The 21948-nt window shown below is 35.9% G+C and overlaps 1 protein-coding gene across 1 annotated transcript in view; it reads right to left on the minus strand.

Moving 5' to 3' along the window:
* The window catches only part of LOC124366903, a 77777-nt gene that overhangs the window by 1365 nt on the left and 54464 nt on the right, over positions 1-21948 (minus strand). The window contains exons 16-21 of the mRNA XM_046823502.1: positions 15701-15834; positions 14683-14856; positions 12602-12806; positions 11362-11510; positions 9071-9274; positions 223-324 (exon numbers count right to left, since the gene is read on the minus strand). Coding sequence (XP_046679458.1) covers positions 223-324; positions 9071-9274; positions 11362-11510; positions 12602-12806; positions 14683-14856; positions 15701-15834 — 968 coding nt within the window. The remainder of the gene's footprint in view (positions 1-222; positions 325-9070; positions 9275-11361; positions 11511-12601; positions 12807-14682; positions 14857-15700; positions 15835-21948) is intronic.

A 21948-nucleotide genomic window follows, 5' to 3' on the forward strand; every position in this document is an offset into this window, starting at 1 on the left:
ATACAAAATCACTCGATATCAAACAGCTACTCCATTCCCACAATCCATAACTGCTAGTCTAGTGCAGTTCATTAGATTATTAGGTTATTCGTTCCAATCATCAGCTTCTGAGCTATGAGACAAACCAATATCTGTGAGTTTCTGAGCTGTGAGACAAACCAATATCTGTGAGTTTCTGAGCTGTGAGACAAACTACTGCCGAGGAATGATGGTGGTACTGACCAAATCCTTGACAACCCTCGTAGCTCCAGCTTGTATCAGGATTTTGCTGAGCGTCTCCACCCTCTCCACCCCCATAGCGTAATGGAGAGCCGTCCTCATCAGCTGAGACACAACAAAATAAATACGTATTCATTGTAACTTCAGAATTATTTCATTTCTTAAGAGAAGATAGACATGAATTTTCGGAAACAAATCATTTTTCTGTTTCTATTTTTCTCTGGACAATTCTGAAGAGTTTGATATATAACATATTATAACAGTAAAAAAATTAAAATAGTCTAAAATAAATTTTTCAAAAAGTTACTCAACTCTACCTTTTATTGATTGATCGGCACATAAACTACGTTTCATTGGATATAATAACACTTTATTTATATAGATGTTTTTTTCCAATGTTGGCAATCCTACTAACTCTGAATCAGACAGCTGTAAACTAACGTTTTTGCTGTTACATACAGTTTTGTTTAGTTGTGTTTAATTTATTTATTACAATAATGAAACCAAAAGGAGTTTTTAAAAGGAGGAATTTCTATGGTAGTCAGAGCACAGCCCTAAATGTAAGATGATTATTACATACAAACCTGTTTGAACTGGGCCTGATAAAGGACCCAATGATACTAACTGTTCAGTCTACAATACCTGATGTTTAATGTAGGGCTAAGGGAACTTAAGCTTCCAAAAGAAAGATAAGTGTTGAAAATGCAGACCTAAAGAATGAAAATAGTCCAGTAGTTTTATTATTAACTCTGAAATGTTAATAAATAGAATATATATTTTTGCACCTAGCAACACTTTCATTGTGATTCCTCAAAAATTCTGTTTTTTTTATTTCTAATTATGACCCATTATTTCAGCAAGTACTAAATATAGGCATTTGAAATTTTTATCACGCGTAACTATTAGTATTTAAAGCAATCTGAACCTCTGCCATTAAAGAAACCCCCCCCCCAAAAAAAAAAAAAACAAATCATTTTTTTTATTAAAAGTTTGAAAAAATACTACTAAATTAAAAAAACACATCCTGTAACGAAAAACAATTAACTACAATTAATGTTTTGGTTCTGCGCGTGAAGAAATGTTTGTATAATATGAGGTAAAAACTGTAAAGCTGTATCATTTGTACTTTTTTATATAATGGGTCATCAATATGTGCAAAATAACATTACGAAGATAGGAACGTCCGTCTCTCATTAAACACTTTGACAATTTCCAAATAGAACTTGCCCTAATCTGCTGTACATCAAATGTCCAAATTCTATTAGTTGTAATAAAAATTTACTTCTTTAACCAGCATGTAAATAGACGTACTTTAATTCATGAGAAGAAGAATCCAACCCCTGCGTTCAATTTGCGAAGGAACATTATTGTGATCCAAAAGCAAAATATTTAGTGGAACAATGAAATTAAAATTTGTCGTGTTTTCCCCGAGGAGTGAGGCCCCTGCCCCCTCCCCCCCTTGGGTCTGTGATGGACTGATGATTTAGTAGAGACCCACGTCAGACGGGCCTCCAAGTGATGATTTGGAATTGTTCCGGTCATCGATTTAGAACAGAACAGTCAAGTTGTTTCATCGACAGGGAATTTTTAGTGTGCATTAGGCTATATTTATATTGATAACATCAGCTCAAGTGTACTATCCAAACTAATGAAATAATGTATTTCTAAATTGTGCAACATAGATGTAATGTAAATATTGTAACATTTTATGGTAGGTACAAACACATCTGCTGTAGAAAAGCTTGGTTGTAAATTTCCACACAAACCATTTCATGTGTGTAAAATTACCAATAAATACTTTTTAATCAGTGTGTTACAATATTTTACTTTGTATTTTAATAATCAATATGATGTTATAGTTGCCGTTGAAACGTATTAGAGGTTATCCTGAGATCGAATTAAGAGAACCGTTCCCGTATTAATCTTTACAATAGTTGTGATTATGGTTTTCTAAGAAAGCAAAAGAATTATCTTATTGGTGTTTGTTACCACTGAGGCTTATCAAAGGAAAACAAGTTTGCAACCATGAAACACTATAAAGTGGATAGAGTGCGCTTCAAACCACGTAATACGCTGTCTACAGTGAGTGGACTAATTTGCCTATCATGGTTGTGGGGTGGGGGGAGGGGGGGCAGCAACTGGAGCAGCTGGAACGTTATCAAGTAAGCACAGCGCTTTATCCAGTTCTATTTTTAAATCGAGGGTTCCTGTTCCTTCGATTCGCAAGATCATATCTTCCTACAGTCGCTTTTCTAATTAATTTTAGACATAGTGAATCCAAAACGTTTACTCTGTACCAAAACATTGCAAACCTAGACGCCTCATTAAGGTTAGTACCCATTAGAAGTAGTCAAAAGAATTTGTTACTATTGCGCTATATCCAGTAGATGATAGTTTCTAGATATATCTTGGGTCCACACGCATATAAAACGGAGGTGGTCAAGTGACCAAGCCTACTCCGGAATACGTTTTCTGTTTTTTATGCTCTTTGGTTCTATTCCTGGGTAGGCAACCTGAAATAATTGTCTAATTGCTTCTGTAATGTTGCCAAAACCAATAGCCCGCGCACAACACTTCACTTTTTGTTCAACATTAAAAGCCATTTCTCCAACTACAATATCAGTAAAACTGTAACGGAGGAGGTTAGGTTATGTTTTATAGCACAAGCAATGTTCTTCAATCAAACAACTGTTTTCTACTATGAGCGTTATTAAACAGCTGTTCTTTAAAACTGCAATGCAGTAATAAAATCAGGTAATATTCAAGTTTTCAATGTTACCATTCTGATTCCACAATTGTTAGGGAGCATTCATTTTCACTGAATGTTTTTAAAATCTACTTTACTAATTGACAATTGACAATTCGTTTATTTTACCTGCCCTGGCTTAGACCATAGGTCCACTCTTCCGCCAGGACAGGCTCCAAAATAATACATTACAAAATAAAACAGAGTTGTGACGAATACATCATTATAATAATATTTTAACTGTACTAAAAATTGTATACAAAATTTTAACATAATAACAATTAATAGTAATAAAATATCTGTTTCTGTACATGAAAAAGAACAACAAACAAATAAATAAATTACCACAATTATCAAAGTATTGACATTATATAAGTTGTATCAAGAATCAACATAATAATAATTAACAATAAATTTTACAAAATGTAGAAATAAAAATATTTTTCTGCATATGAATAATGTAAATCTATTAAATACAAAAATTTATAATAACATTAAACAGTATAATCACAAAAAAACACACTTTTGTCTCAAATTAATTAAATTGTTTATAATAATTAGGTATATCTCTGTAAAAGGATTCCTCTCAATTTTTTCTTTAAACAATCTTTTACTTGTAGCATTTTTACATCGTCATCCAGTGTATTCATGTTTCTTATAGACTGAACATGGAAAGAATTGGAGTACGTAGTAGTCCTATGAATTGGAAACTGTAACGTGACATTTCCAAATCTCGTTTGCCTTGCATGTACTTGATCCATTCTGGTATAATTTTCAAACAAATAATCAGGTTTATTGTTCCTTAAGAATACTGTACATAACTGTTAAAACATTATATTCAAATCCTTTCTTTTATCTTTAACCACCCTAAATCTCTATAAAATGGTGTGACGTGATCATCTAATCTCAAACCATAAATATACCGTACGCACGCATTTTGTGCTCTCTGTAACTTAGTAATTAACGTATTATTTACATCACAATAAGCGGCCAAAGAATAATCAAAAAACAGGAAAAAATTAAGGACATAACTAACAACTTTTTTTAAACATAAACAGGTGGGTTAAAGCACAATTTCTTAAATTGGTACAAACTACTGTAAACTCTTTTATGGACATAATTTACTTGATCTGTCCATGATAAAGAATTATTTATCCTTATTCCTAAATTAATTACAGATTTCTGGTATTCCTAGATCTTCTCCATGTATTTTAACTCGTGTAATATTTTCTAAATTTAATTGTGACAACAGTCTTTTGAGTACCAAAGATGATTGGCTTACATTTTGAAATATTCAGATTAAGACCATGATCACTGCACCATTTAAATAACACTTCCAGATCAACATTCATTCATATTAACAGCATCATCAATTTTATCAATTGTCACAATTAATATACAACTGCATATCATCTGCATAAAGCAACGATCTACAAAAAACAATTGGTTCATTTATTCTGTTTATATACAATGAGAACAATAGAGCAGACAAAGTGGAACCTTGGGGTTACACCAACTGAATTTAATTTCCAATCTGAAAAGGTACCATTTACAGTCCTAATTCTTTGATACCTGTCACTCAAGTACGAATCAAACCAATCTAATGACTACTTCACTCAAATTGTATGATTTAAGAATAGAAAGCAACAACTTATGACTGACACAGTCAAAAGCACGACTGAAATCTAAAAGCATTAAAATTGTCAGTTTTCTCTTGTCTATAGCTGATCTTATGTCGTCAGTAATTTTAATTAAAGCGGTCTGAGTACTATATGATTTTCTGTAACTGATTGATACTTATAAAGAATTATTATTTTCATTTACAAAATCACACAATTGTTTGTAAACTAACTTATCAGCGATCTTGCCCAATACACATAAAATATTAATTGATCTGTAATGCCTATATACTCCAGCGGATTGTCTACTTTAGGCAATGGTAATATCAAAGACTTCTTCCACTGTTTCGGATATACTCCATTTAGCAAAGAAAAATTTAAAACATAACATAAAACATACTTAATTTCATCATAAATTATTCTAATGAACTTAAGTTGAAATTCCATCATCCCCGATTGCGTTAGACGAGATGTCTTGTAATACTTTCAAAATACAATCTACAGTGACTTCCCTAAAACTAAAACTTATATTCCTAGCTTGAAACACATGTCTCTGGTTATTATAAAACTCAACAAGGTTATTATTTATATTATTGCTAATACCACAAAAATAATCATTTAAAACTATCTATATTTACGACTGGGTCTGATAAACTTTTACGCTCCTTTCCACCTCCATTATCTCGAACTACCTTCCACAGATTCTTTACAATTCTTATTGGTTTGGAAATAACGTTTTGAAAATACTGATTCCTTCCATCTCTTAAAAGCCTTTTTATCCTATTTCGGAGAACTCTATAATTCTCCCAAAATTGTAACATTTTTAGTCCTTAAAAAACGTTTGTACAATACATCTCTTTGTGACATTAAATCTTTTAATTCATTAGTAATCCAAGGGACAACAAGTCTTTCGTTGTGATATTTTCCTCTCTGGCACATGTTTGTTATAAAGCTCTTTTATATTACTACTTAATATTTCTACTTTATCATCAATAGAATCGCTCTTAAGTACAAATCATTCCAGTTCAACGCAAACATTCTCTTTTAAGACTATCTATCGATATATTCTTAAAATCTCTCACCATCACAGACTCCTTATTTGACACAAGTTTCATCTTTAAATTAATTTCTAAATAGATCAAATCATGATATGAGATACCAGACACTGGTTCTTGACCAAAAGTTTTAACTCTACAAACATCATTACATATAATTAAATCAAGCCAAGTGTCTGATCTTGGTAGGTGAAAAGTAGGCTCCAACGGCCAAAACAGATAAATTCAAATTGCTTATTAAATTTAACAACTCAGTCCTATCATAAAAATACCTCTCGGCACTCAAATCTGTATTAAAATCTCCCACGATAACTACATTATTATAAATTGGTAATAATTGCGCTAGGACATTAAAAAATTCAGAAATGAAACCAATTTTCGGAGGCCTATAAACTATACATAACAACAACTTCCACACCCTTGAGATATTTCTACAATTAAATATTCTGGCTTACGACAATAAATTGCCTGTGACGTTGCTAAAAACTTTGTAACCAAGTGACTTCTTTATATAAACACCAATACCTCCTCCCTCTTTATTTTCTCTATCGTGTCTTATAAAATTGTAACCATCAATATTGTATGGTTGGGACAAAACAACAGGTTTCAAAAAATGTTTCAGTTATTGCAACTATATCAAACAAATTATTGTGAAACAAATCGATAAAAGGACTCTTTGTGTACTAACAAATTTTCAACATTAACATGAGCTATTTTTACACATTTTCTCGAGCTATCAAATTTTTTCTTTCAACTTTGCTACAAGAGAGATATTTCTATTAGAATCTGACATAAGACAATCTATTTGAGCTACAAACAAACAACACCGTACACCAACACAATGAGACAATATTTAAACGGATAACCAAATAAATCAAACTTAAAAACACATCCGTTTTCACACATATCATAAATAACTACATTAATAACACATTTTCCAAGGCTTTTTGCTGCTAGGTCAAGCCAGCTTTTGTAAGTCCTCCATTGATTCAATTACAACAAATATCGATCACCTTCATTTTTACGCATAAAGATACGTCCATTTTTAACCCACAGGAAGGTGTACAACTTGTCCCGCCTGACTTTACGGGCTTCATTGAGGAGTTTCCGCTTATCCTGAGTAAGGCTGTCATTGATATATATCGGTACCGCGTCCCCCTCCATGAACCCAAGGTCTCTGGAATTCACGTTCCTTTTCTGTTTACGTTTTGAAATAAACTGCTCCTTATCAAGTTTGCGCAGGAAACGCACAACAATACCGCCCGGTCTAGCGGAGTCCACCACAGCAGATCTATATCTGTAGCAATTATCTATCATTTCCTCTTGAAAATCAAAGCCAATTTTTGCAGACAGCTGCTTAATAATGTCCATAACATTTTCTCCTTTCTTCAATGGGACGCCGTTGATTTCTACCACATTGTCCCTCATTGCTTGTTTCCAATTGATTTACTCTTTTAGTCAAAATTTCGTTATTTCTTTTTAAATTACACTGTTTCCTGACTTATGATCTCAAAAATCTTTGACTAACTGGGTCACATTGTTTTCAATAGATTTGATACTCTCTCCATTCTCCTGAACCCATGTAGAGTAGATTTCAAGAGAATTGGCAAAACTCTTTATTTTTTTGATTAACCTCAAGACGAAACTCTTTCATTTTCCTTGAGAATATCAGAAAGTGTAATATTCTCTTGTCTACAACTTGCCAATGTGGTTTCAACATTTGTCAATAGTCCTGTATGGGATAGGCAACGGGACTAATCTTATCTGCGACAGATTGTGCAGAGTTTGAAAATGTTCGGTGCATACATGGGTAAGTAATATAAAATCAAACGTTTAAACCCCTTCGTGGACACCAGGTATTTTTAATTGCATGACTTTTTATTAAAAATCAATTAATTGTTAATGAGTTATCTTGTTGCTTGTTCAGTTTTATACGTCGTGGAGGACGCAATATTAGCTATTTATTCATTAGAATGGAATTTTGATCTCAGTCTTTAATAATAAATAGTAGGGTGAATGGACACGGCAATTCAGTTTTTATCAAATCTAGATTAAATTGTAGTAGTAACATAAATAAACTTCTGTTAGGCATTATATTTAATATTCGACTCTCAGAATAGACTGTGATGCGGATCCTTGGTAAAGATACAATAATAAGTTTACATGTATATAAGTTTAATTAAGAACCCTTAAACTATTGAATAAAATGTTGGATCAAAAGTTTTGACTGTACGATTGTAAGTGGTTGTAAGTCAATAAGAAATGTTTTTCATTTTCTATTACCGATAAAATGTGATTGAAATGAAAATTAGCTTTATCGGAGGTTAAGTTAGGATTACGAGGCCACTATTCAATTTCATAAAAATAGTAGCAACCAAGTCCTATTGAACAAGCCAGTATGGATTTCTAGAAATTTCAAATAAAATATGTCTTCAAAATTAAGATTGGTTCTTCAAAAGTACATAATGTTTTATCACATCGTATCAACTATCGATCTTTTATATTCGTATCAACTATCGATAGTTTATATTTGTACCAACTATCGATAATTTAGAATCGAATCAACTGCCGGTTGTTTATACTCGTATAAACAACTAATAAAAAAAACTATCAGTTTTATATTTTCTTAATGTACTAATCAATCCATAAAATTTCTATTCCAATATTACATATAGATTGTAAATCCGATTTCCTTACAATAATGGTATCTACAATCGTGCGTAGAGAGTATGCGCGTATATCGGATTAGTCAAAATAATCGTAAATTATCTTTTGAGGCTATGACTCTGTTGGGTCCTCAGGCAAATCTATGGGGATGGTTGGGTAAAACTACGACTACGATTTTGTGTAATAAAGTCCTTGAAATTTGATGAAAACTAAGTGAGAATTCAGTTATTGTGAATCGGCAGTCTTCTTTAATTTTTCCATCGACTTTAGAGACAATTTCATAGGTCAACTGTTTGGCCGTCCACTTCGATCGTCATCATACCATTTCTAAACCTAATGCACCACTGACGCACTCCACCTTAAGTAATCACATCGTTCCTTTAAACTTCGCAGGGTTGGCGATAAATCTTAATTGGTTTATTGCGCTTATTTCACAAAACCCTTACTACAGACCGTACTTCACGATTCGCGGGATTTTAAATTATGTCACACATTGCTATTGAACTGCTAATATTGTAAAACAACGAGGAGCGACAATAACCTCTCAATAGCACGGCTGGATAGCCACTGAAGGGAGAAACGCCCTGACATCAAAATGGCCGCGATAGTCCCGCCCTAGCGGCTACAGAGCGAAACGTAATCTACTTTCCGGATAGCCCTCGTGTAATGTTATATCCCATTTTCTTTTCAAGGCATAATGAATTGCACACTATTAATTAGTAATACTGGTGTTCCTAAAATCTAAAATCGTCCTTACTACTCACGTTATCACCGACGACGAGAGTCTGCGGGTACTTCTGGGCTATGTGCTGGACGATGGAGTCGTGCTGGTTGAGGACAGCGATGTGTAGGCTGCACCTGGAGTACTGATTCTTGGCCAGAGCCAGACCGGGGTTGGACCTCAGCATCTCCTGCACTTGGCTGTCACTGGCCAATCGGATGGCACGATGCAACCTCTCCCTCTTGTCCTGCAAGGGTGACTAGGATCAGTCGTAATATCTCAGCCAATTCCTTACATACCTTGACAATTATCCACCTACAGCGCCGATGTCAATCGATTGGTGCTGTCCCAGTCAAATGTCAAGAACTCAGTAACATTATAAAATGCTTGAAACGCTAAAAAGCGTTTCAAACGGTGTTTTTTGCACATTTGGGGTTGCGGCATTCTTTATCCGATTGGGCAGCTTGTTGATGAAGTGAACACCTACCTGTGAGAGCAGATGTTCGTAAACCACCGTTCTATGCCTACCAGTTCGGTAGTTTCCTCTGTCTCTGGTCTCATACGAATGATTGTCTTGGCCAGTTGTCATGACACATTTAGACATACAGAACAGAGTTGTTTCGAAAATGTAGAAACTTGGCAAAGTAAACAGCCGAAATGTTTTGAAAGACTCTCTGAAATTCAAATGAGCTATTATTCGAATCGCTTGCTTCTGCAATTTGAACACTCTCATCAAGTGGTTGTTTGCAAAGGCCTCCCATAAAACCACTCCGTAGATAAGGTGGAGGTAAATCAAACCATAATAAGCCATCATCAGAACCTAAGTTGGGCAATACTTGGATAAAGACCTCAAGACATAAATGCCTGAGGATAATTTGGCGCAAACGTAGTCAATGTGGTCCTTCCATGTCAACCCTCGATCTAGGTGTATTACAAGGAATTTAGTAGTGCAGTATTCTTCCAGAATTGAGTCTGCCTACATAACGGCAGGGCCCACATTCGGAGTTTGAAGGCCGCAGGGAAAAGTTCATAACATTGGATTTTAACGTGTTTGCTTTTACGACTCGACCAAGCATGGGGCAATTCCAGTCGAGCATGAGTATCCAGAGATAGAGAGGACAGCCAGCCATTGACGACCTAAATAATTTAATTTAAAACAAAACAACGAGAACTACTAAATATCAAATTAACCCCCTTATCGCAGCCTACATACACCCTTGCCTGACCTTTCAAAAAATCCACCCACACATTCAATTTTGAGTTTAGCTCCAGTTCACCTTCCTTTTATCTGGAATCTTTTTGTCTGGTATCTGACGCTGTCTCAGACTTGACTCCTGGAATCTGGAGCCATGTCGTGTAAAGAGATCCAAAGAAAGAGTTTCCTTGTCTCATCAGGTACAAAATTCATTCAAGACGAACATGACTCCTGTTCCAGGAGTCAAGTCTGAGACAGCGTCAAGTACCAAACGCTGCCATAAAAGGAAGGTTAACTGGAGCTAAACTCATAATTCAATTGAATCAACCTTTCCTACCATAGCTACGTTATGCGTACTCACACATTATTATGAAATCTGCAGATTACCGAAAAAACATAATATCAGAATGAACTACAACTGCTGAACATCTATTTTATTTTTTAACCTTTTTGCTATTGGCTTTATTAACAGATTTTTATCGGGCAATCTTCGAAACATACGAACAATTTTATTAATAGAAAAAACATGGCTTTATTGATCGTTAGTAGGATCATTAATAAGGATTTCGGATATTTGCCATCGTTATATGTTATAAAAAAGTGTAACACAACGATTAGAGAATTGACATATACCCTCTTGTTCAGGTAAAAAAGGCTTAAAGGACCAAAAAATATAAAGCAAGGGACTGCCATATAAAGTAATTAAGTGACACTAGACATACTGCATGAATTCCAGACTGGAGATTTCATTAACCAAAGTGATGTCACTGCCCAGGAGATAAGAGCACAAACACGTCATCCCCGAACTAACGAAGGTGAAACACTGCCGAGGAACCCATTGACATTGCCACATTTTTTTGTCTTAGGGCTTTTTCACCTGAGGAAGACGGTAGATTTCAATCCTCGAAACGTAGTGCTCTAAATTTTTGAAACTTAACTATGGAAAATGTCCGAAATCCTTTCACCCTTTTCAATCTTCCATCAACAATAACAAACTTTAAACAAAGAATCATTAGTTGTAAAACAAATCTAACATTATGATATACAGTATATGCTGGTATTATAATGAAATAATGTAAGCTTCTCTGTGCCTTATTAGCCTCTATGATAAAATGCCGCTGTGGAGATGCTCTTCTAACCTCAAAACTGTTGATGGAGTCGAGGAAGGTGAGTGTTGCGGTTTGGTTGCGCTCGTTTGCGACCTCGGTTACAGTAGAGTTGTCGTCCCTGGCGTCCAGGATGTGGTCGTAGCCTTCCACCAGAAGCTCTCGCAACTTGTCCAGTTCACCTGAGGATATGTGAAAACCTTGGAATAATACTCTAGGCTATAGATTGCGTAAAAGTGTGTTACTGACGTAATATTACGCATCGTTATATTGTTGCTGTTTTATTGTGCTCTCTGCCGTAATATTACGCAAGAAACAATTCCATGCCAACGCGCGTCGCAGGATGCACGATATAAACTTCCAGAAGAACATTTATATCTACATAACGTCCCTTTAATGCGAAAAAACTCTATTGGGAGTTAACGGGTTTTATTGGGTCTATTATGTATTTTTACTTTTAAGCGTATTTTCATTTACTAATTTCGGAATGTTTTAGCAGGTATGTTTCTATTTTATTAATTCGTAAATCGAAAGGTTTGATCGTAAATATCTAGATATGGCATAAGATGGATGGATAAAGTTCACTACCAAATTAATTTCATCTCAGTGTAATATTTAATTTTGATACTTAACATTTGGCTATTTTGAATAGCGATATTCGAAAAATACATTTAATTACTCGTGTATACATATCAGTACAAAGTCAAGTTCTTACAGTACAAAAAAATATCTTAGTTCTGAATTTTCAGTTTAAATATCTTATTTATTTAATAACCAAATAGTAAATGATTTAAAATAACTTTTTATTTTACAAATTGAATTCTACAGAATATGATAATTAATTCTTACAGGATGAAAAAAGTATATATTATACACCCTGGTGGAACGTTTTCGGTGCTGTTAGACAAATGTATTTTCGGCGCTATCGAACTTTGACAGCTTTCGTCTCCAGCGGATTCGATCCTATCGGTCACACCCTTAAAATATATTTGATTTAAAAAGATCGTTTTATTATTATGAAATACTGAAGAATATTATAATATAACTTTTACAGGATCGAAGAATGTTTATTTTTCGATATTGTCGATAATTGCGGAATATTGTCGATCCTATCGGACTATTTTCGCCGCTATTGAACAAAATAGTTGCCTTCCCCGGCATATTCGATCTTATCGGACATAAATATTTGGTATTTCGAAAAGATCGTTTTATTATTATTAAATGCTACAGAATATTATAATTGACTATAGGATCGAAAATATCAGCGACTGACCTATGGCCGCTAGGCTGACGACGTACTTGTCGATAGCCTCGACGTTCTCGGAGATGTTAACTTGCACGGCGACGTCACGTGGAGTGCGGTACAGCTCGTCTCTGAGCGCGATGTTGCAGTCGACCTCTTGCAGTAGCTGGAACACCGCGTTTCGCCCGTGAGTGCGCGCCATCGCGAAGTGGAGGATCATCTGACCGAACTCGTCCTGCAAGACAGTATGTGTAAATAAGACAAAGTAAAAAAGATTCATTGAATCAGTTGTATTCTTACATTACCATTTTTAGTATTCAAGAATAAGGTAATATAGAAAGTTCCGACTAATATGACGAAGTATACAGCAAAAAACTATCTTTGAGGAAGTTTGTTAGTAATAATTTCAATATTATAATTTAACATTTTATCTAAGTAGACAAATCTTATTAAATTTAAAAAAATCTTATGTAACCTCTTTAGACACATTTAATACTTCATCACTTTTATACTCGTATATTGTACTCACTCTTGACAATGAGCATAAATTTGAACACTAGGCCTAAAACATTTTGTTGAAATGTACAAAACAAAACATGCCATAAACCAAAGCACTTCGCATACAATCCAAGAATAACAAGAACGCCTATGTAACAACCAAGAAATAAAATAACTGCAAGAAAAAGTTATCATCAAATTATCAAAAAGCAGGCAGCCTGTAATTAAGAAGCCATACAGATCGTGTTTTCGCCATATTGTTTGTTGATTGGTTCTTCCTCTTCAACTAACTTGTACAAGCGGATGTGTATGACTCGCAGTTTCAGTTTATCATCTTTGAATTGATTGTACAGCAAGGCCCAAAACATTTCGAGGTATTAATTAATTTTGTAAACATTTCGTCGTGGTGCGAACTGAAAACCTTTTGTTATCAGGAAAGTAAGTTTCGTGGACTATATCGGAAAAGAGTCTATTGGACATTACAATTTGTTCGATAAACATCTCTTAATGACATTACTTTAGTATTAGGGTCTCTTTTGTGGTTTTATTCTTAGTCGTTAAACACCATTTAACACGGTTATTTGTAAACTAATTATTATGAGGCAACCTGGTAGCGGATGGACGGTAGGCGTGGTCCAGTAATCTAAATACTCAGGAATTTGGTTTTGAAGTGGATTGAAATTATTCTATCCTGATCAATTATCACGTGGCTTCCAAAACGTAACCTAGAACTTTGAAAGATGTCAAGGTCACTATGGAATGATAATGGAATTGAAAATGGTTTTATAAACTACATTTCAGCTGTCTTAAGGTTGAAATCTTCTGGGCTGAACAACATGTAAACTACATCTATAAGATTACTTTGGATTCATGGTTGGCTAATTGTCAGAAATCTAACCTGATAACATCTCTACGCCTCCTCCACCCTCTACTTTCATCTGAATCATTTTCTCATCAAAGGATATTTTGGATATTATCGCCATCTCGACTTGGTAAAACTGACAATCCTTGTAACAACAACGATTCCCATTGGTAAACTACTTACAAAAGGACACTGGGCGAGTGTAGTTCACGCAGGGTGGGGTAAATACCCCTCCGCCGCTGTGATGTCGCCCTCTCCCATTATACCCACCACTATTCGGCACTCACCGGCTTGCTCTATCCCCTGACCTGGCCACTGCCACTTAGCGGCTAACATCACACCAAAACGCAAGCTCCCTGGATACGTCTATGGCTACTTTAGTCTGTTAAATTAATATTTTACGCTTGTAAAGGCCTACACACAACAATACAATATACATATAGAAGGGGTACTAGCTGCAGTTTCAACAAAATGGCGCGAGCGAGACGCGATCCACAAAGCTGATAAAACAGAAACGTGGAGATGCTTGTCCCACTCCTCACCACTGGAGAGGGGCCCTCCTGCGCGTGGCTGCTCAGATATTTCCTTCTGCGCAGGTTTCTTTGCGAACGGTTGATCTATACCAATATTTTTGTATGGTTTTTCAGAGATAATTATTATGCTTAGAAGTTTCTTGATTATTTTAAAATAAAGAAGAATAGCCTATATTTTTATACATTACGACATTTCAAGTAATATTATAGTAACAAACCCGTTGCGTTGGTTTGAATGCAGTCGGTAGGGGCTCTGGAGTCCGCCTGACTTGACCCTCTTCTCCATCTTCTTCATGTTCCGCCCCGTCCTCCCTGACCATGGCCTCCACCGGCAGTGGTGGAGGAGCCGTCAGCTGATGATCCTCTCCAACCGTAAATGTCTGCTCCAATACCTGGAAATTTATAAATGAAGAAGGATTCTTACACCCAGACATTTTTCTGTTGACAATAAAACATTTCGAGGACCAAGTAGGTCCTTAAATTCTTGCCCTTGTTTGTCTGTCCATACAATAACTATGATATGAAGGTCCTAGAAGTTTGGTACATAGCTTTCTCTTGGGCAAAGGAAGAGCTCAGGGATCAAAAGGTCAAAATAAACGGTACATTTTTACATTTATCTTATGGGCTCCTAATTTTTACTCAGATGCTCTGAAGAGACAATGAAAATACCTTTTCACCTAGATTAAACTGTAGTTTTTAGTCTCTGGATCTCTGATGTTGAAACGATGTAAAGAGTTCGTTTTGAGCTTCTTCGTCGCCGACTTTTTTGAATCTCTTAAGACGAATATGACTCTAGATTCCAGGAGTCCAGTCAATCCTTCTAAAGAAAAGATGATGGACGTAAACTAAACATGCACATCTTGACAGCTCATAATTCTGGTTTAATCGTTGGTTTCACATGTTTCATGCATGTTTTTGTACGTCAAGATTGGGAACATTTTTATCTGACAAATTACAAATTAGTCGAATTGCGAACTTAACAAATGACTATTAAAAAAAATTAAATACCAAATAAAATTCACCTTTTTGTGTGTCTGAAAATACGTTTCATTCAAAAATAAGTTTAAAAAATACTTCTCACTCAAACTTCATAGATGTTGTTTTATATGACGGTTCCTACCGAAGACATTAATAATAACCAATACATGGTTAAGAAGTATGGTTATATAAAAGGGTCTGTTAGTATGTGCACAATTTAAAATATGGTATTTTTGCGCTTGATCATAAACAACATACCTTAGGCTGGCCGTTGATTTGATTGCTAGGGTCATCCTCATAGGTGTAGAGGTAGTTGGCCAAGTACTTCACAGGGTCAGGGGGTCTCTTGCTCGCCACCTCCGTCAGACCCTTGATAAGAGGCTGGCCCAGTGCTGCCAACACATAGCACACACAGGTTATCCAGTGGTTAATTTCAGTGGGAACGCAAGGGAACGGCGTTCCCTTACCTCCCAAGAGTGCCGGAACGCAAGGGAACGCTTTTAAAACTACGAGTACAAGTTTTAGTTAAAAAAAATTGTAGGTAGGATCAATATTATGCTATGCTTTGTTTGCGAGTGACTCGTAAGCAGATAGTAAGCGCCCGTACAAGCAGTTGTGAGCTGTGCTGTGATGAGTCTTGCACGGAATCAGGCAGGAGGAAGGTGACGGGCGAGTCATCCTAGTTCGCGCATGCGCGGCTGCGCCTCTCAATAACAAAGCAATACCCACCCCACCCCCTTCCTTTCCCCCTCCATTCCTTCACCGCGCCACCGCCCCAGTGATCACAAGTGTGTTGACTAGTTGACTTGACCTTGGTGTGTTTCGCGTTTAAGTTACAAGTTGCATCGCATCCCATCACGCTTAAGTTCGTTTTTGAGGTGCAGGTCGTTGATTGTGTTCGTGTTTATGCTTATTAGTGCTGGTGCAGCTAAATAGTTTCCTAATTGACTATGACTACCAGAAAAATTGTTGATTTCTTTAAACCTAACCCTAAGAAACAAAAAGGTTATGCGAATAATGAAAACTGCAGTTCGGAAGCATTGACTACAACTTCAATTGTTGATCAAGATAAAAAAGAAGACGCAATCGGGATCAATGAGGATAATTGCGATTACCATTCCCCTTCGACTTCCTCGTCGGTCAAAATAGTATCCAGGTTGGTGGGTTTGGGATCTGATGCAGACGAAGCTAAGGTTAGTAATGAAAATAATGATTTTGTTAATAGGGGTGAACAGCCAGTTTGTTGGTCTGAAGAACAAATTGTTGAATTTAAAGCTAAAAATCCATGGTTAATTGTGAACAGAGAACTAGGTTGCAACGTTTGCCGTAGTGTGAGTACTCTAGGTGCAGAGAAAACGAAGGGCCTAAAGATTAGCGAAGAGTGGGTTTTAGGAACTGTTACCGCTTATGGAAACAATAAAAAAGACCAGCAATCCTCTCTTAGGAAAAAGATATTTTTACACCGTGGGTCTCGAGCTCATTCTTTAGCTGAAAAAATACTCATTGAAGCTAAGAAAGATACAATGAAAAAAGCTGTTGCTTCTATGCATAAAGAGCAGCACGACTCTCTGTTTCAAAGAAAAATCAAACACACAACTTGAAATGACAACATTCACTGAGCTCAACAACTTAATTCAACATTTCAATGAGCTCAATCTTAAAACAAACCCGTCAAAATCGGTGTTTGTTCAATTTCGTTTGCGGCCGACCGTCTCTGATCAAAGTCCTATAGTGATGTTGGAGGAGACTGAGATCGAAGAAGTCTACTCGACTAAATTCCTTGGAATACACCTTGATCGAGGGTTGACATGGGATAGTCATGTAGACAACGTTTGTTCAAAATTGTCCTCAGGCATTTATGTTTTGAGGCAGCTATCCAAATACTGCCCAACTCAGGTACTGATGACGGCGTACTATGGATTGATATACCCCCACCTGTCATACGGAGTGGTCTTGTGGGGAGGCTGTGCAAATACACATTTCTCTAGAGTGTTTACACTCCAAAAAAAAAGCCGTTCGAACAATTGCAAAACTACAATGGAGAGAGTCGTGCAGACCAGCATTCAGAAAACTGAAACTGTTGACATTACCCTGCCTCTACATTCTAGAGACGTCTATGTTTTTCAAGTCAAAGTGCAATCTCATCAGAGGTAGTGATATACACTCATATGAGACTAGAGGCAGGGACAACTACCGAACTGGGAGACACAGGACGGTAGTACATGAGCGCTTGCCTTCTCAGGCAGGAGCTCAGTTTGTCAACAAACTGCCACATTTCATAAAAAGTGCCGCAATGCCTAAGGCATTTAAAACTCGTCTGAAAAGTGCATTGCTCTCAGAAGCTTTTTACAATACAGACGAGTTCATGGCACATGTTTGGGTGACCACATAATTGGCTGACTGACGCTGGTGCTAGAGTGGGAAATTCGAATAAATGAGCAGTAGGATGGATGGAATAAATTGTATGTACGAAAGTAACCTAGATGTAATGTATGAATCCAAAATTTTAGCTTATTTTCTTCTTTGACAATTGCTATAACATGTACATGTTCTAAAGCAATAAAATTATTATTATTATTATTATTATTATTATTATTGTAACTGAGCGCATTTTCCGCACGGCTTATAAGCAAGCTAAACTAAATAGGCCATTTTTTGAGTTTGAAACTGAAATTGATCTTCAAATAATGAATGGCTTAGATATGGGGCGAATCCTACATTCAAATGTTGCTTGCTCCAATATAATTCATCATATTTCTGATGAAATGAAATCAGACTTGATAAATGGCCTAATCAAGTCAGACTCTAAATTTTCCCTGCTTTTGGATGAAGCCACTTCAGTTTCAAACAAAAATGCTTTGGTGGTTTATATCAGAACTGATCTAAAGGGAATGCAAAACTCTATGACAGTGTTCTTAACACTTTTTGAGCTAAATAGCACAACATCAGCTGGTATATTACAAGAACTTTTAAATCAGTTACAAGCATTAGGTCTAAGCTTTGAATTCATGAAAGACCATATGATTGCTCTAACTTGTGATGGTGCTTCAGTGCTACTAGGCAAGAAATCTGGCCTTGCTATACAGCTTACTGAAACGTTCCCCAACTTGTTCATTTGGCATTGTTTGAACCATCGTTTAGAGCTTGCCGTGCACGATTCCATAGAAGAAGTAGCTGGAATCAATCATTTTAAGATATTCATGGATAAAATTAGAAACATGTTTAGTTGTTCACCGAAAAACAGCAGGGAGTTGGCAGAAGTTGCTAAAGGACTAGAGGAGCAAATGTTGAAAATCGGCCGTGTTTTAGATACTCGTTGGGTAGCCTCCAGCTTAATGGCGGTGAAAGCAGTTTGGACAGATTTTAAAGCTTTGTACAATCATTTCATTGAAGCATCTGAAGACAAACAAAGGGACTCGAAGCAACGTTCAACTTACAAAGGGCTTTGTAGTACATTATCTTCTACAACTTTTGTACACAACCTGGCATTGATGTTCGATGCTCTAGAAGAGTTATCGGATTTGTCCTTACAGCTTCAAAAATCAAGCCTCAACCTTATCCAAGCCCACAGTGATGTAACACTGTTAATCAAAGTGTTTGAAAACCGAGTTGAAAACATGGGTAGACGTTCAGTGGAAGCTAAAATTGCTATTGACGATTTGATGTTTCAAGATGTTAAACTTTGTGTAAGATCCAAGATACCCAGTATTCCAGAAAAACAGTTCTATCGGAGCCTCGCTAACAACTTGACTTCAAGGTTGCTATCATCATCTTCAAATGCGGCTGAACACTACACCAAAATCATGAATGACACCAAAGTGATCCACCCCATGTATTGGCCAAAAGACTTATCCATCACCTACGGAGAATGTGAGATCCAGCGAATCTGCGATAGATTTAAGATTAGCAGCTCTCAGGATATAATTAGAGACTTCAGACACTTCAAGCAGGGACTGAAGCCTATGTTAAGTGGAGAGAAACCTACTATTCTAGAGCAACCGCCGTCGTTTAAGAAACTGATTTCCATCATAAATAGTATTGCAGTGTCTAGTGCTGAATGTGAACGTGGGTTTTCTGCAATGAATCTAATTATGTCTCCTCTTAGATCTTCACTCTACATTAGCACTGTTTGCGATTTATTGCGGATCAGGCTCCTAGGACCTCCTGTGGCTAGATACAATCCCGAGCGACACGTCAAAACCTGGCTGGCGAAGGGACACCATTCTGCACTTGACACCAAGTCAAAACAACGAGGGCAGAAAACTTACCATGAAGACAGCATTGCATTGTGGGAACTTTTTTCCTAAATCTGTTTTTTAAATATCTTTTAGAATTTCAGAACATAAGTTTTCATTAAAATAACTAGCCTATGCCTAACTTATAGTTGTGTTCTGAACTCAAGTTTCTGAGTTCTTTTTTGTACTTACAGTTAGTTTTGTGTATTGTTGTTTTGTTTCTTTTGTAGTTTTCACTTTAAAATATTAACAAACAACTAAAACTAAGTTTACCAACAGTCTTGGCATTGCCTTACAATATTATACTACAAATCCGTACATATTTGTTATAATAACTAATAAGCAAATAAAATAATCAACCTTAACTTTTTAAAACTACACTAAATTTTAAAAAATGAAACCGTGTTACTCCACTCTGTGTGTCATTTATTTTGTGTGTAATTAAACGCTTCCTTTTCCTTTCCAAGAAGTTGGTTTATTTTGAATGTATTAATATTGTTTTGTACCCATAAGGTATGCAATTTTTTTGTAAAATATGCAAACTTGTAAAAAAGCTGTTATATTAACAAACATCCATTTACATATTAATATGTATTATTATTACTACTGTAATGTGTATAAATAAAACTGTGAATAAGGCTCAATTTGTTTTTATTTTACCATTCATTAAAAAATTAATATTGGCGAGCTTCATTGATTCAAACAAAATGGTTAATGAAATCAAACCAAATATTTCTGGGAAATTTAAAGTAGGCAACAAGGTGTTAATGGAGTAGAGTAGAGTAGAGAGTAAACTCAATAATTTAAATTCATGTTTTTATTTTCTTACATCCTAATCAAGCACCTTAAAGAAAATAAACAGCATTAAAATATCACTTGGTATTTTATAAAAATGAATGTATTATTATGTCTGGGTGGCCTAAAAACAAAGGTTTACAGTTATAATTTTCAAAAGTTTTCCTGGGTGAGGGCCTCCCTCCTTCCTGGGGTGTATTCCATACCCACCGGTCTGAGCTTCCTGCTTTAAGAGTTCCCACACCTAAAATTTTAGAAATTAAGCACTGAGGTTATCCAACTGTACCATTCTGAAATGCAATGGGGACCTGATCCATTGGAAATCAGTGAGACGAATGAGGGATGTTTCGATTGCAAAACATCTGTATAGCATTGAAAAAACAATCATATAGTCAGGGGTATTCTATTTGTTGTAGCAGAAAAAAATAAAACGATCAATATAATTTTTTCACACTTTATGATAAAAATTAGATTCATCCCATTTTGGCAAGTTTCTTCAACTCGAAAATTACAGTACCGTACAAAACCACTTGCTTAGAGAAGCCACACATTTTATGGTAAAATAAATTATTTAAAATTAAAAAACAACGTTAGACACGTGATGTTGTAGCGTTTAGACTATGTGTTTCATTTCTGTTAAATCATTTTTGTTATTTTTAAAGCAAGTATTTGCGCACCAATGTTCAATAAAGGGGACATTAAGCATTTTCACTTTTACAACACAAGGCAAGGTCTTCCACAAGTCCTGAAGAACCATGTATATTTGATGTCACGGGCATGTCATGTATTTATGTAGTACGTTACATCAAATACATGAAAAATAACTAATTAGACAATTTTTCTAGGTAGTATTATTAACCCACTTTGAATTTGTTTTATAAAAAACATCGGTATTTTAAGTTTTTGTAAGCAACTCCGTAAGCTTTGAATTCTTTTATAAGTTTAGTTGTATTCTTCATGAGCACCCCTATAAAAGAAGGCCAATGGCCCATTTTTAGCGGGAAACGGTTATCGCAGGATAACCAAATCAAGCAACGTTCGGCGTGGCTGCTGCTTGGATGGGTGACCGCTGAGCGATCTTGTCCTTGCAAGCAGCCCGCCTGCCCGGCCATTGGTGGTGGTTCGGAAGTCACCTTTAAGCCGTTGGACCCCAGGTTAAGTGTTAGAGTGGGCTTTTCAGCCTTAACTTTGTCTTGTAAAATAAGACATCTTTACCTTACTTTATATAACACGTAAATACAAAGAATACCCACCGTATGAGTCGTATAAGAGGACAGTGACTCAAGAAACATGAAGGTGCAGCATTACGTCAGAGACGGATTTAGAAGATGTTCAAATAGGCCCAACGGTAAAGTTTTCTGATGATAGTCTTGATGAGGGATTCATAAATTGAATGATTCTATTTTCGTTAAGAGAAGGATGTACTGCTGGCGGCCATCTTGTTTGCAAACCATTAAGAACCTCATCCCCTATTAC

This window comes from Homalodisca vitripennis, chromosome 7, assembly GCF_021130785.1.
Source record: "Homalodisca vitripennis isolate AUS2020 chromosome 7, UT_GWSS_2.1, whole genome shotgun sequence".
Taxonomy (NCBI): Eukaryota; Metazoa; Arthropoda; class Insecta; order Hemiptera; family Cicadellidae; genus Homalodisca; species Homalodisca vitripennis.